The 15,307-nt window shown below is 51.2% G+C and overlaps 6 protein-coding genes across 6 annotated transcripts; 5 read left to right on the plus strand and 1 right to left on the minus strand.

Annotated features, from left to right (window-relative positions):
- Window positions 1-1,154: 1,154 nt before the first annotated feature.
- On the plus strand, window positions 1,155-3,221 carry NECHADRAFT_88946 (uncharacterized protein; the record flags this gene model as incomplete). The annotated part of the gene is made up of 7 exons (XM_003042429.1): window positions 1,155-1,464; window positions 1,584-1,682; window positions 1,743-1,840; window positions 1,948-2,306; window positions 2,365-2,983; window positions 3,040-3,102; window positions 3,156-3,221. 7 exons carry the CDS (start codon window positions 1,155-1,157, stop codon window positions 3,219-3,221), a joined length of 1,614 nt encoding a protein of 537 aa, XP_003042475.1.
- A 269-nt stretch (window positions 3,222-3,490) lies between these two features.
- NECHADRAFT_88947 (uncharacterized protein) lies at window positions 3,491-5,186 on the minus strand (the record flags this gene model as incomplete). The annotated part of the gene is made up of 4 exons (XM_003042450.1): window positions 3,491-3,957; window positions 3,997-4,600; window positions 4,654-4,998; window positions 5,091-5,186. The coding sequence occupies 4 exons, from the start codon at window positions 5,184-5,186 to the stop codon at window positions 3,491-3,493; spliced, it is 1,512 nt and encodes a 503-aa protein (XP_003042496.1).
- A 951-nt stretch (window positions 5,187-6,137) lies between these two features.
- On the plus strand, window positions 6,138-7,283 carry NECHADRAFT_88948 (uncharacterized protein; the record flags this gene model as incomplete). The annotated part of the gene is made up of 5 exons (XM_003042430.1): window positions 6,138-6,144; window positions 6,221-6,459; window positions 6,548-6,668; window positions 6,827-6,919; window positions 6,985-7,283. The coding sequence occupies 5 exons, from the start codon at window positions 6,138-6,140 to the stop codon at window positions 7,281-7,283; spliced, it is 759 nt and encodes a 252-aa protein (XP_003042476.1).
- A 1,152-nt stretch (window positions 7,284-8,435) lies between these two features.
- On the plus strand, window positions 8,436-10,887 carry NECHADRAFT_88949 (uncharacterized protein; the record flags this gene model as incomplete). Its single annotated transcript, XM_003042431.1, has 5 exons — window positions 8,436-8,456; window positions 8,513-8,707; window positions 9,181-9,925; window positions 9,980-10,398; window positions 10,477-10,887. The coding sequence occupies 5 exons, from the start codon at window positions 8,436-8,438 to the stop codon at window positions 10,885-10,887; spliced, it is 1,791 nt and encodes a 596-aa protein (XP_003042477.1).
- A 452-nt stretch (window positions 10,888-11,339) lies between these two features.
- NECHADRAFT_88950 (uncharacterized protein) lies at window positions 11,340-11,996 on the plus strand (the record flags this gene model as incomplete). The annotated part of the gene is made up of 2 exons (XM_003042432.1): window positions 11,340-11,609; window positions 11,694-11,996. 2 exons carry the CDS (start codon window positions 11,340-11,342, stop codon window positions 11,994-11,996), a joined length of 573 nt encoding a protein of 190 aa, XP_003042478.1.
- Window positions 11,997-13,421: 1,425 nt separating this feature from the next.
- Window positions 13,422-15,011, plus strand: NECHADRAFT_88951 (uncharacterized protein; the record flags this gene model as incomplete). Its single annotated transcript, XM_003042433.1, has 3 exons — window positions 13,422-13,677; window positions 13,738-14,201; window positions 14,256-15,011. 3 exons carry the CDS (start codon window positions 13,422-13,424, stop codon window positions 15,009-15,011), a joined length of 1,476 nt encoding a protein of 491 aa, XP_003042479.1.
- Between the last annotated feature and the right edge of the window lie 296 nt (window positions 15,012-15,307).

The raw sequence follows: 15,307 nt of genomic DNA on the forward strand, positions 1-15,307 counted from the left end.
TTTAGACGCACAACGATGGCTAAATTGGGCTCAGATCAACACCAATCACCTTTAGCAGTTAGCATATGCATAAGTCAAAGTAACATATCAACGTTGAAGAGGGGTAGAGTATCAAACCTCAGCTTCGGGATTCGCATCCGCTTTAAATCCATGTCAGTACGTTACATCCGCGCATAGATAATGCACAGAAGCCAAGGTTACTTGCCATAGTCAATGGCCCATGATCCAGTGCCAGTGCCTATATCTAGAACTCGTTTCGCGTCTCTAGCTTTTGGACAGAGTGCGAGCTCCCCGTGTAAGGTGCGGACGTAGAGCTCGTGCTGGAGGTCTACCATCGATATCAGCATGCGTTATGCATTATATGTATACGTCTACCATCTATGCCTACCGAGTCTATCGTTTTCTGCCTACAGTGGAGGATCATTTATTAATAGCGACTCAGTCGAGAAATACCACGGTCATTTCCAAGGGTGGGTTCAACTAACGTCGTCGTTGGGAAGGACGTATTCTAACTTGTGTGTTAGTCTCCTACGCCAACATCGAGAGCCATTTACTTACTGCCGCTACTAAGGGCATGATAACGTCGGCCGTTTTCTTCTCGATATGCCATGATGCTCGACGAGAGGGACACGTGGGACTGGTCAGACTCCTATAAATACCGGTAAATAAACCATCCTCAGCCTTTACCAGACTAGCGTCGGCGTCAAAGAATACGCCGGCTACGCTAGAGAGGAAATCGGAGTCGCACCTCGCCCAGGGTTGAGTCATTGTCGGCGGCCTGTGGTGGTCTCCAGTTAGGTACTATTCCAGCACAACAAAACTAGGTAGGATTAGGATGCACGGCATACAATGGCATCCTCTATCTCTATGGTTGGCTCAACATGGTGCTCGCTGCCTCCTTGGGAGCTGGGGCTCCGCTCTGGCGATGGTGTCGCAGGCATTGTGGATGACTGACTTCCAGGTGTTGTTTCGTGACGCGACGGAGAATCAATATGAAATAGCGCAAAGGATTCGGCAAAAAATAAGAAAGCGGGGAAATTTTGTGCCAAGCACAAGTCGTGTCAGTTATCTGCCGGTTCGTGGCGCAGCTAGGGACTGATTCCGGGTCCCCGAATTCCAATCATTGGTGCGTTATTCGTGATTACTAGGTTGCAATGGAGGGAGACGCGCCCACGCCGCCGAGGTCCGTGGCTAATAGCTTAGCTGGTGCTCCTGAGGAATTTCCCCCTTCACTCCCACATTTCACTGCGCAGATAAGTTACCAAGTTGGACACGATGAGCGCTGGCCAAGGTTTGTCGCCAGGCCTGCTGCGGGAGGCATTTGTTGCCCTCAGCCCCGGGACCGTGATTCTCACAGCCGTCATCGGCTTGGTGGTGCTGTTCTTAGCCGATTCGCTTCGGACGTAGTACCGTTTGTCACACATTCCTGGTCCGTTCTGGGCCGGTTTCTCCAAGGCTTAGATGGTGAGACAGTCACTCAAGGGAACACAGCCTTACGCCATCCAAGCGGCCAATAAAAAATATGGTGAGTGGTATCCTCAACTACTGTAGTTAATCTACGAGACTCAGTGGTTCAACTGCAGGGTCGCTTGTGCGCATTGGCCCCAATGAGCTGGCAACCGATGATCCCAAACTACTGCGTCGGATGATGGCCAGTCGCTCGCCGTATTCGAGAGGGCCTTGTGAGTAACAACCCTTCATCACTGATGTTGTTTGGGGCCATTTGCCTACCGAGTATACAGGGTACAACGCACTCCGTTTCGAGCCTGGCAAAGACAACTTGTTCTCGATGCGTGATGATAATGCTCATGCAAAATTGCGTAACAAGATGGCAGCCGGCGTAAGTTCAACCTCATTGTCTTGCCAGTGTCTATATGATCTATCGGAAGGCTCTTCCTACATATCCCACATGTATGTGATACAATCAAATGGCTAAGCTCTGTACAGTACTCAGGCAAGGAGAACGAGTCACTAGAGCGCACAGTTGACACCCACATTGCACGACTTATCGACCTCATAGAAACCAAGTATCTCTCAACGTCTCGAGACTACCGCCCGACAGACTTTGCTCAGAAGATTCAATATTTCACCCTTGACGTTATCAGCGATCTAGCTTTTGGCCAGCCGTTCGGTTACGTGGATCAAGATGACGACGTCTTCGACTTTATCAAGATTACACGCTCTTTCTTCCCAGTCACTCTCGTCATAGCCAACATACCCTCATTAGTTTCCCTCCTACACTCGCGTCTTTTCCGGGGTCTTTTGCCCAAAGAGAGCGACAAGTTTGGTTTCGGGGCATTCATTGGGTGAGTTCCCAGTCAGTTATGCTATCGCCGTGCAGGCAAAATCCTTACAATCACCCAGCGTGGCGAACAAAAAGGTTGCAGAGCGATTCGCGCCAAACGCTACACAGCACTCAGATATGCTCGGATCCTTCATCCGTCATGGTCTCACCCAGGAAGAAGCGTCTAGGGAATCACTGCTTAATGTTATCGCCGGAAGCGACACCTCGGCAACCACTATCCGCGTCATCATGCTGAGCCTGCTCAGCAACCCAGTGGCCTACAGAAACCTACAGAAGGAAATTGACGATGCCATCAAGGCTGGGAAAATATCCTCACCCGTTACCGACGCCGAAGCGCGCAAACTCCCCTATCTCCAGGCTGCTATACAAGAAGGGCTGCGGATGAAGGCGCCCGCAGCCGGTCCTCTCTTCAAAACGGTGCCCAAGCAAGGTGATACCATCGATGGCAAGTTCATCCCTGGAGGAACGCAGATTAGCACTTCTCCGTTTAGCATCTACCATTCTAAAAAGATATTCGGCAACGACGCGGCTCTATTTGTACCGGAACGCTGGCTGGAAGCAGAACCAGAACAGGTCGAAGGCATGTCTGAGGTGGTGAACCTCGTCTTCTCCAGCGGAAAATACCAGTATCTCGGCAAGCCAGTAGCACTCATAGAACTAAACAAGATTTTCGTTGAGGTGAGTGCATATCGATCTATTCACGAGGCCTAACCAGACTGACATAGCTGCAATAGCTTTTGAGACGTTTTGATTTTGCCATGGTGCATCCCGAAAGACCTCTGCATATCATAAACGCGGTGAGTAATGCGCCCTCCTGGCTTGTGCTATGATGAGCTAAGAGTTATTGCAGGGTATTTGGCTTATTGAAGATTTTCCCCTGCGCATTTCACGACGGGACAGTAGTCCCGACGCTTGATTTCATCATATTCAAACGGGCTGGGCTAGACTCAATATATTTGTAGCAAAGTCTTGCCCAGGATTTATAGACGGGGGCAGACGGGACGGTATGTCGAGTGGTAACAACATCACAACTGCTAAATTCGATCATGGGCCTAGTGAAGCGGCTGTGGTGGACCGGGATATCTTTGGCGACGTCACTTAGGGCAAAGCCATCTGGTAGTCTGAATTATTAATGGAAAATCAATGGACTACGGATCTTCACTGTCTCGCCCCCTAGTATACTACCTACAGGACGCGATTGACCTTCCATCCGCCTGGAATGCGGTATTGAAAGAAGCCGGTCGGATCATATCTCTGAGCCGTCTTCTTCAGGAACATTACATTTTCCCAGCCGTACGACCCAATGACATCTTGTTCGGGGTTGGCGTAGTTCATGTAGAGATAGTCAGAATGGCCATCCTTCGATGCCGAGTACGCTCCCAACTCCCCGATCGCCTGGGCCATCTTGGCTCGCACAAGACCTTCATACGAGGCATCGTCAGCGGCCAGCGTACCTCTAGCCTCGAAGAGAATTGAATCAGCCGGCAGGTTCTTGTCAAGGTCCAGGAGGTTGTTGCCAGGAATAACGGAAGCGAGGTTCTTTGGTAGAGGCTGGAAGACAAAGTTGACAGACACTGGAATGTCTGCGTCGCGCAGATCTTGCGTCAGAGCGACAAAGATATCAGCAGCCTTGTTCATCATATCGGTGGTAGCTTAGAGGCTAAGAGTAAAGGGGATGTAGTTCGAGCCACCAGTATCCGCGATAGATGCGGCGACGCTACTGAGGGGCTGCTTCTTCCTGAGGTCTCTAGTAAGGGGGATGGTGCTGAAGGCTCGAAAGGTGGGAGAGTCATCATTTCCGTCAGTGCTGACCGCCATGGCCATGAGGGAGAGATTGCCCGCATCGGCTCGATAGACGACAAACTGATGGTCAGGGTTGCCTGAGCCTATGGAGCTGGCGTACTCGACGAACTGCTTAGTGACGACGTTCAAGTGGTCCCATGAGGTGAAAAGCAGGCCGCCGTAAACACCAGAGGGAGGAGTAGTGAAGGTCCGCATGTCAAAACGAGTGACTATACCCAGGTTGCTGCCGCCACCCTTCAAAGCCTTGAAAAGGTCCTGGTTATGCCTCGCATTCGCTTCAACGACGGATCCATCGGCCAGGACGACCTCGTAGTTAACGACGTTGTCGCATGACAGACCCCAGAGTTGGGTGTGGTACGAAGCACCTCCCGAGACGAGCAGGCCACCTACGCCCACATGACCGGAACGGCCGCCTGTAACTCCCAGGTTGTGATTCTCAAGGTAAGTCATGACTTCGCCCCATCGAGCTCCTAGGCGGATCTGGGCGATTGACTTGACAAAGGTGTCAGTTACTGTCTCTTTCAACGCAGCAGTGTGACGCTTACCTTGGTCAGTGTACTCTTGCCCTTCCACTTAACACTATCACGCTTGACAAGATCTATCGAGTTGAAGAAGGTAAGGTCGATGGTGACACCTCGATGGACGGCATTGTTGTCGAAGTCGCTGTGACCACCGGATCGGACGGCGATGTCCCAGTTGCCGGCGCCGCTGGCTCGGCTCAGAGCCCTGACCGCTTCGGAGACGTGGTCGGTTGAGCGAGGCTGCACAATGCAGACTGGCCGAAGGCGGCGATTCTCAGATGCATAGTAGGTCGAGACGCTGTCGACGTATGCGACGTCCTCTGGGAAGACCAGGATATCTTCGAGACCGGCATCGAGAAGGGCATCGCACTATTCATTCTTAATCAACAATTGAATAGAAGGAAATGTGTGGTTAATAAGAAAGAGGAGGGGGACAAGAATGATAGACAAGGAAGCCATACACCTTTGAAGCCGGTTGAGGTGGTGTTGTACTGCTGAGCAACAACACGAGCAGACAATCCCAACGACACCAAGACCGGAACAGACTTAATGAGCATGGTAGAAACAACACACACAAATAAAGGAGTGACTTGGTAAAAAACTCAAAAACCAAAAACGAGTATCGGAGAGAGAGCTAAACTGCAGACAGCTCTAGAAACAAGGCTTGCAGAAGACACAACAACCCTTTAATGATTCCCAAGCCATCCACAGCGGGAATCTAAAGCTGCCGTGCCGGTGGCGACTGGGCCGGCGGGACAGAAAGCCCCACCAATAGTATGCATATTCGTGATCAAGGGCCTATAAGTCTATCACTTCTCACAGCTTAGGGAACCTCTTCCGGATTTTACACTCATTTCCCGCGAGTAAGTAAAGCAGTATATGTACCCATATCACACCAGGATATGCCACGCTAGTTTAGGGGAGTTCCAGCGCTATACGACGTTTGGCTATTACGGCCTTGTCTAATAACGTTATGCAATTAGCTACACCTTGCAGCAGCTAATATCCGAGTATCAATTCTCGGCTGCCTCCGCCCTACAACCCACAAGGATCTATTAATCTTAAAAGGTGGGAACAATTCTACCGCGCTACAATAAACCAGCCATAGAGATAAGTGCCCTGACTGACAAATTGCTTTACAGGGTGCTCGCTACGCCGCAGGAGTGCTATATGCCAAAACGGACAGACCCCTTCGGGTTGTACTCGGTACGGAGAAGACTTGTTCGTGTTGGTAGGTCCCCTGCCGTCGCATAAGTAGCGATATAACATGTGAGACAGCCAACACGCCTCCTACTGACTTAAGGATAGTCGAAACTCCGGGGGATGGCTGCCACGCAATCATAACTTAATATCTCTCCCCACGAGAGAAACCACGATTCGCGAGCAACAATCGTCGTCTCAATGATACTTAAATAGGGCTGCGTGGTTCAAATAGGCGGTATCTATCGATCAATCGACGAGATAGCCCATGATAGGGATGATCTTTCGGTGCTTATACACGCAACGACATGGGCAGTGAGTTTTCCCACCGACCGTCTCGGATCCCATACGTCGCCAGATACTAGAACACTGACTCCTCCCTTGTTCATAGCAACTCTTCGTGTCGACCATCTTCATAGGACTCCGAGGCTACAGCCGACTTCGAAAAGTCGGTATCGGACTCCAGGCGGACGACTGGATTCTCCTCGCCGGGTAGACCTTTCTTCTCCTGGCCTCGGCCTGCTTGTCTTGGCTAATGGTGGTCTTCTTAATCCCAGGCAGCTTGACAAAGATCACTATCGCTCGAACCCATCACAATCTGCAGTCTCTCGCCCTGGGACTGACCAAGACGTCTTTTGGAATCACGCTGTTGCGTTTAATGCCCGGGGGCTAGGAGGCAAAACTCATCTAGGGGCTTATCATCTCCATAAACCTGCAGTTCGCCGTGCACATAATCGCTACATGGCAGGCCATCTGTGGTGCTCCCGACCAGGGACATATCGGAGGGGATAACTGCTGGAAATTGAGCCAGTCTGTCACTTTTACCGTCTTTAGCGCTCGTGAGTTCGCCCTCTTTTATCCAGGATTACCGTGGAATATCCCTGATGTGGTTTCACGGCGACAGTGTATTCTGCCCTCTGCGACTTCATTCTAGCCCTGCTGCCGTGGAGGATGATATTCAATCTGCAAATAAAAAGGAACGAGAGAATCGGTATAGCCCTCGCGTTGAGCATAGGTGTCCTCGCTGGGATCACGGGCGTGATAAAAGCCGTCCAGGGGTATATGCTGATCGACGTGCGATCTCCCGACTGTAAGACGCTTCTCGAACCTTGCGACACAAACCACATCCATACTAACGCTTCTGCTCGCCTATAGACCTAAATACCCAAGCGGTCTACTGGATATGGTCCATAGCCGAGCCCAAAGTCACCATCGTTTCCGCGTCCATCCCCGTCCTCCGTGGCTTCATCCGCAACGTCCGAACGCGCACCGATTCGACGCCGAGAGCTAGTACATATCTCAAGACGGGCGACAACAGCACTGGGAGATTCTATAACCGCACCGTCACGGCAGGGCGAGCCCACCCGGAAGACCAAGACGGCGCAAGCGACAGCAGCATTCTGGGACGGAGCCCTCAGGATAGAGATGGCGGCAGCGGAGGGGGCATCACTTAGACAACTGAAATTAGCGTCGAGTATAAGCCCAGGCCTCAGGCAGAGAATGCGACGAAGGATATGCGCGGGAATATAGAAGTGATTAAGATGGATAATATTTGCCGATGATACTATCGACCGACAGAGAAGGTAATAGAGAAGTGAAGAAAAACTTTTAATGAGTAAATGCCACATATAAATCACGGGCATCTTAGCCTAGGGAATCAAAACTTTAGATCAATTATCACAAGATATTGTTTCGCAGGGCATAACAAGCCGGTCGTGCTGGCTTGACGTTGGCAAATAGTGCTTCCCGCTCTTCACTTTCCGTCAAGCAGTCGGCTACCAGGGCGATAGACAAATATGCAATACTATCGATCAGTCAAAGATAACTACCATCTCATTTAAGGCATCTTACGGGAAAGCTAGTTTTTTACCAGAATTCAATTATTTAAAGATAATTGCCAATCCTGATCGGTGTCACTTATAAAGCGTAGAGTTTGCCCTGAGAAATCTGGCCTTTGGTTAGGGATGGTTACTAACAGCAGTCTAGCAAAGATGACGACGCCAACTTCTAGGCTTCAGCTATCAGTCAAGAGCTACTTGAGTCAGGTTCCTCGGAGATTTACCACGCACTGCCCAACCACGCATCAGTGCCTTCAAGTTCCACCCCACCAAGTTTGCAGTGAAGGACCAAGGTGGTTCTATTAATCTTTGACGAAATGGGTCTTAGGGGTGCTAAAAAGTTGGCCGGGGGCGGAATTTCTTGATGAGTGCGGAATCACCTCGCCCTTTGGTATTGGGGGAGGGGAGACGCTTTTGACTGCCGGGGTCAGGCACAACTCTTTGTTCGCCCGGAACCCGGAAGCTTATAGCGGTCGAGACTATGAAAGGTAAAATCCAAACATTCAAACCTAGTTTAGCTTACGAACGTCGATGATGCCAAGGTTTGATTCCACGCGAGACGCCACGCCGGTACCGTCGAACCGGCGCGTGAAATTTAATCTCCCACGGTTTACGCCGTCCCGCCACGAGACGGTAACTTACGGGTGGCCGTTTCTGTTATTTCTTTAGCGCTGTCTCAACTAAGAATTTCGCTACGTTAAACAGACAAACTATATGTGGCTCGAAGCACATCTGCGGAGGAGATAATAGCCAACCTCTTGTGTGAATATGGCTGCCTACCCTAAAGAAGTGACTCTGCATGGGATTGCCCTGTTGTCGCTTAGATGATCTGCATATCCCTGCAGATGAGAGGCAAGGGACAGCAATTGAGAAATGGGCATGTAACCAACTCAGACGCTCGGAGGGAGAAGAGCCGAGATGAACCTAGGCGACACATCGGAAAGCTCGACGCTCTGATCGCGATCCCAGGACCGATCAACTTACATAGCGATCGGGCTAGGGGCGTTACAGCATCTGCCGACGGGATGGCAGACGCTAATGTAAGGGGCCTGAGCTTTGGCGCGGTTCGTCATTTGACAGTTGTCAAGTGGGATCTTCCCAAGGGCACCAAAGTTTAATGTCTCAGCCGGTCTAGCTTGGCGCTACGCGGTGATAGTCTGCCGTAGCTTCGTCATACTATCTCTCCCCTGGGTGTTGCCGTGTTAGGCCGTTGACTTTTGTCTTAAAACTCGTCGCTGCCAACGTTTCTGGGCTTTGCAAGTCAAGTCATCTCTCCCAGCCATATACTCAATCGTTACTGAGAACCCCGAGAACAACGGCCAGATCCCGGCCCGGTCAGACAGTCTGCAATCACACTCTATGCCTCGGAAGATGACTCCCGGACTAGTTGAGAATACTCCGACGGGAGCGCATTGCCCAAGGCCAGTGTCAACCAAGCGAAGGTTTATCTGCCCAAAAGTCAATCGACGGCGACTAAGCTAATAGGCATAGCTTCTACCAAGATGACTCATAGTCCGTGCGTGACGGCATGGTTTATCCCCGAGAAATCGACACTGCCTCGACGGCCTCGAGGAGCGCACTATCCTACCGCACCCATGACTCTCCGTGGTCCCAGCGAGACGCATCGTCCATCTCATCGATATACATACCCACCACGCTGCCCGCGCTCCAGACTAAGGGTGGCATAGACAATGACAGGCTCGAGCCATTGCGCGAGGAAGAATATGACCCCGCCTCCTTTGATCTTATTGTGCCAGCACACGCACTAGGCAAGCAGTACACCCTCGAAACACAATCCGAGCTACTCTTCTCCATCAAGCACCTCAAGGTGATATTTAAGGATCCTTTACTGCTCCAACGATTCTCAAACTTCCTTTCCTCGTCGCGGCCAGACTCGTTGCCTCTATTGGCCTACTACTTGGACACCCTCAAGGCGCTCAAAGCCATTGACTACGCCAATGCTCTGACGGGCTCACTCAAGACCATAAACGGGCTTCAATTCACCCAAGATCCTGTCACCAGCACCATCAACAATGCGCTACGCAAGAGGGCTAACGATACCTTCGAGGTCATAGCCAACCACGACCTGCCTGCCTACATCACGCATACATTCATCCAGACAGTCAGTGTGACCATAAAGCGGAGAATAACAGACACGCTATCGCCGCAATTAAGGGACATATCAGAAGGACTTACCGAAGTTTTCTATTTATCTGACCCATCACGACCCGACAACCCCATCGTCTTTGCAAGTGAAGGTAAGCAGACAATCCGACCTCGTTTACCACATAGCTAACATGGATGCGAAACAGAGTTCCACAGAACGACCCAGTACGGCATGAACTATGCCATCGGTCGGAACTATCGCTTCCTCCAGGGCCCCAAAACCAACCCTTTTAGTATACGGAGGATCCGAGAGAAGCTCGAAGCCGGCAAGGAACACTGCGAGACATTCCTCAACTACCGCCGCGACGGCTCCCCTTTTATAAACCTGCTCATAGTGGCTCCGTTATATGATTCTAGGGGTATCGTGCGCTACCACCTGGGCGCACAAGTCGATGTGTCTGGTCTTGTCAAGGAATGCTCAGGCTTGGACTCGCTTTCGAGACTCATGCAGCGGGAGAACCCTGAGCAGTACCCAGGTGAGGCGCCCGTTCAACATCACTCAGACCACAACAAGGACGAATTCCGTGAGCTGGCTGAGATGTTTGATCTCTCCGAGCTCAAGACAGTACGAGAGTCGGGTAGTGCTCTACACCGCATACACCAGGAGGAGGTGAAGAACTCGGACACCATGCCAGCCAACTAGAACAGGCCGAGGTTGGTCATCTCTGACGACGCCTCAATCAACCGGCGGCCATCAGATCCGATTCTTCATGAGTCGGTCAACACATACCGGGGCGGACGCCTCAGCGGTATCTTCCAGCACTATCTGCTCGTCCGACCATACCCAAACCTACGTATCCTCTTCGCATCGCCATCACTACGTATTCCCGGCATGCTACAAAGCCCGCTCCTGTCGCGCATCGGAGGTTCTGACCGCGTTCGGGACACCCTCTCTCATGCTTTTGCCGATAGCCACGGCATAACTGCCAAGATCCGCTGGCTATCACGGTCAGACATGCAAGCCCAAAGCCACCACTCGCGCGTCATGAACCATGAGAGCCATAGCGAGGGCGGTGGTCAACCTCCACCAGCGTCTCGAGGCCGTAGCCGCTAGATTCATTTTACACCACTGCTAGGCTCCAACGGCGCGATCGGTGTCTGGATGGTTGTTCTGGTCGATGATGACTCTGAGCCCTCTCCAAGAAACACACCCTCCATGGCCACCAAAACTCAGCACGAACCTTATCACTCGTAGAGTCGCTGGTCAAAAGATGCGCCAAGCGAGGCTTCAAGTGCTATAAGAGTCTAAAGACATGTCTTCACAGCACAGCTAAAGATCACAGAAACATTCGCATGCATCTTCCTTAGGCTCGACAGATGCGTCTTTGGAACGGAAACGCTTACCACAGAGTAGAACCTAAAGGACTAGTCCACATAAACGAACGTCTTCACCTAGGTTTTACTGAACAAAGTAAACTGCACGGGAGCAGCACAAACTGAGACACGGGCCATCTATCACGCGCTATGTATGACGTGAGGTGGGATCTAAATCATATTCCGGACAATATGCAAGCCGGCCAATATGCGCAGCTTTTGAGTGGACAGCAGCCAGTCGCCATTCGCACAGCACCTATGGACGCACTGATGGCCGACGCGGGAGCCTACGGGAAGTGTGATAAGAACAAGGAAGCGCTCAAACGTCTCGAGGCTATCTTGCTGAGCCGCGATGACGGCGTCGAGTCTCATACCCAGGCGTTAGACCTGATATATAACTGGAACTTTGCGCGCTTTGACGGCGGAGACCAGTATCACGCAGCAGCCGGTTGGGACAAGGCGGTGGGTGAGAAACCAGCACTGCTCAATGGGGAACGAAGGGGTCTCGTTGAGCTGAACCGATACTGCCGGCTTAGAGATGCGTAGAGGAGACGACTGAAAGCAAAGAGGCTTACGGTCTCCTCCAACTGGTGGGTTGCCGTTACAAGAGCCCGGAAGGACGCGGGAATTAGCCCCGAGCTTGACCGTTGGGTCGAGAAGATTTGGACGTTGACGAAGACGGTAAAAGACTTATATCAAATCATCAGAGCAAGTCTGGCAATGATCTTCAGCATCTGGACAAAGTCAATGACTTTGAATGCGGTGTCCATCCCCCATTTGCACGACATCGACACCCAACTCTTCTTATCAGAGGAGTGCGCTCGGGCTGGGAGGTCGACTACCTTCTAGCCTTACTGGTGCGTCTTGATTGCTAAGTCTTGGAGCGAGTCACTGTGAAAGATGATACACGGTGGGCTCTATTCTTTACTAATGTAATTCACTCCAAGCTACCCAGGTGGACTCAGATCTACCAAGAATGTCCTGCGCGAGTTTGTACTTCTTTGCGGCCGCCGCCAGGGCAGTGATGATGGTCATCGCGACGAACCAAGCCAACTCGACGAACGAGGTTTCATACATGGGCGAGCAGCGAATCGTCTCGTGCCGATCCAGAAGCAACGCCGCGCGCCACTGGGGAATCCAGCAACCGCCAGCCCGTCGGTCATGGCGACTTTGGTCCAGCACAGTACAGCAAGGGTTTATCCAACTACCAAACGATCTTTGGGCTCAGTTAACACATCAAGGGCCGGGCTGCAACTATAATAAAGAACAGATCTTCAACACATTATAACATCATGACCCGATGTTAACACAGTGGCCAACTGCGAAACAATATTTGACAAACCCTCGTTACCGAGCTCTCGTTCGTCTCGATCAGGACAGTCCTTAGCCATTCAGCAGTCCTGCGCCTAGTCTTTGGTCATGACGATTCTGGATTTGGCTGGAGATATATATACGAACTTGCTCCCACAGTTTCGCGTGCATTGTTCTGACTCATTGTTCCACTACGAACGCTAAGATCGACCCTCGATACCTGCCGAAAATGTCTGACGGTCTGGCTTCCTCGTCCAAGATGGTCGACTACGCCTTGTTCATTGGCGACCAGCAAGGTGATCAACCCGAGGAGAATGTATCAGCAACACAAACCAGAGCGTTAGAACCTTTAATATCATCAATCACTCCTAGAAAAACCCTGGGCCTCCTCTACTCTAACTTAGACTTTAGACTAGCAGCACCGGATGCCCCCGAAGGCGGAAGACTTGTCCAAAAGGGGTAATACTCGGACTCTGCGAGTCAAAGGCCCGGTGGCGTCGACTGTCCCCCGTGCTTCCCCAGAAAATCGGTGCGGAGACTACAAAGTCACCCCATGGGGATCCTACCTCTCACGACCTGGACTTAATTGTCTCAACCGATCAGCTGCTTTGTCGATGCTTGGCCAAGGGGACATATCGGCCCGACAAACTTAATTATTCTAGGTGCTCGGGTAACCTACTGTAACTTAGCTCCTGCAATCCAGACTTTTCCTCGATGCCTCCGTCCGAATAATTCCCCTTCGGCTCTGTGGCGAAATTATCTTCCCATTAGGCGACTAGGCAAAACAACGTCATTTGGAGACACCACGTTGATCGCCTTCACTTTCATTGACCACCAATTCCTATATATGTGTTCCCCAGATCATCGAAAATAGTCTTCTCCAGATCGACACTACCCGCCTCGATTTGAATTCGAACCTTTCTTCACATTGAACTAAATTACCCGACACCACTCCCCTACACGATGGAGAAGCATGATTCGCACTCGGTCAACCAAATTGAGCTCGAGACGACCTTGACCGAAGTCGCCAAGGTAGCGACAATCCATAACACCAAACTCCAGAAGGCTACTTTGGAAGGCACTGCCGATGAACACGAACTCAGCATTCATGATGCCATCCGAGCTTATCCCCAGGCCATCATATGGGCGCTTGTGTCGTCTACCTGTGTCATCATGGAAGGCTACGACACGAACCTCCTTTCCAATTTCTTTGCCTATTGTAAGTACTATCTCAAACGTGAATATTCAAACTGGTTGCTGACTGCTATGCGAACTCTAGCCTCGTTCTTAATTAGGTACGGCCGATTCGTGGGAGTTACTCCAGAGACCCCAACGGGATACCAGTTGACCCCGGCTTGGCAAGCCGGACTATCTCAGGGCGCAGGAGTCGGCTCTATATTTGGCTGCCTGATGTGTGGCTACTTCGTGTCCAAGTACGGCTCTCGACGGGTGCAGCTAGCTGCTCTGGCTGCCCTCACTGCCTTCATCTTTATCGTCTTCTTTGCCCCCAACTTGCCCACGTTGGTTGTTGGCGAGATCCTCTGCGGTGTCCCATGGGGCATTCTCGCCACAACGGCTCCGGCCTACACTTCGGAAGTTCTACCACCAGTTCTCCGGACCTACATGACTTCATATACGAATATGTGCTTCATCATGGGCCAGCTGATTTCTGCTGGTGTTCTCAAAGGACTCTCCACGCGCACTGATGAATGGGGCTACAAAGTTCCCTTTGCCTTGCAATGGGTCTGGCCCGTGTTTCTCATTCCTCTCATCTAGATGTCGCCCGAATCTCCCTAGTATCTAGTCAGAATGGGCAGGCTGCACGAAGCCGAAGAGTCTCTGCGCCGCCTACAGTCGCCAAAGGCCACCAACGTCGATCCTCAGAAGACGCTCTCCACCATCATTTACACCAATAACCTCGAGGAGCAGTTAAAGGTCGGAACTAGCTACTGGGACTGCTTCAAGGGCTTTGAGCTCCGCCGTACCGAGATTGCTTGCGTCGTCTTTGCTGGTCAGATCCTGTGTGGAATCTCCTTCGCCTATAACAGCTCCTACTTTTTCTCCCAAGTTGGTCTCGGAACGAGCACGACCTACTCTCTTACGCTTGGAGGAACCGGCTTGGCATTCTTTGGCTGTCTGATCAATTGGTTCGTCCTTATGCCAAACTTTGGCCGACGAACGATTTACGTCTGGGGCATGGGCGGCATGTGTTTTGTGCTCATTCTCATCGGTATTCTCAACGTCTGGACTCACATCTCGGCTGTCGCGATGACACAGGCCTGTCTCACCCTCCTTTGGACTTTCATCTTTCAGCTATCTGCCGGCCAGCTTGGCTGGGCCCTCCCTGCCGAAATGGGCTCGACTCGCCTTCGACAAAAGACCATTTGTCTCGCTCGCGACTCGTCTAATATTATGGGCACCATTGGAGGCACTCTGCAGCAGTACTTTATGAACCCGCAGGCGTGGAACCTCAAGGGTTATACTGGGTTTGTCTGGGGCGGTACTTGCTTTTGCATGTTTGTCTGGAGCTACTTCCGTCTGCCTGAGACCTAGAACCGGTCGTACCACGAGCTCAATATTCTGTTTGCGAAGAAGGTGCCAGCACGCCAATTTGCGACTACCGTTGTCGATCCTTTTGATACAACTATCATTGATGGCATCACTGGCAAAATTAACAACGACGCCGTCTAATTACTTGGTGTACATGCTAGAGCATGAGTTGATAGGAGCTAAGCGTGGATATGTTTAAGGAGAGTTAGGGGTAAGCTACTATAATATAGTAAAAAGTAAACCTTTTATTACTAGTTAATTAGTGATCTTTCACATTAATCATCGTGTCTGCGGTTTTG

The sequence above is a fragment of the Fusarium vanettenii genome, assembly GCF_000151355.1.
Source record: "Fusarium vanettenii 77-13-4 unplaced genomic scaffold NECHAsca_35_unmapped, whole genome shotgun sequence".
In the NCBI taxonomy this organism is placed as follows: domain Eukaryota; kingdom Fungi; phylum Ascomycota; class Sordariomycetes; order Hypocreales; family Nectriaceae; genus Fusarium; species Fusarium vanettenii.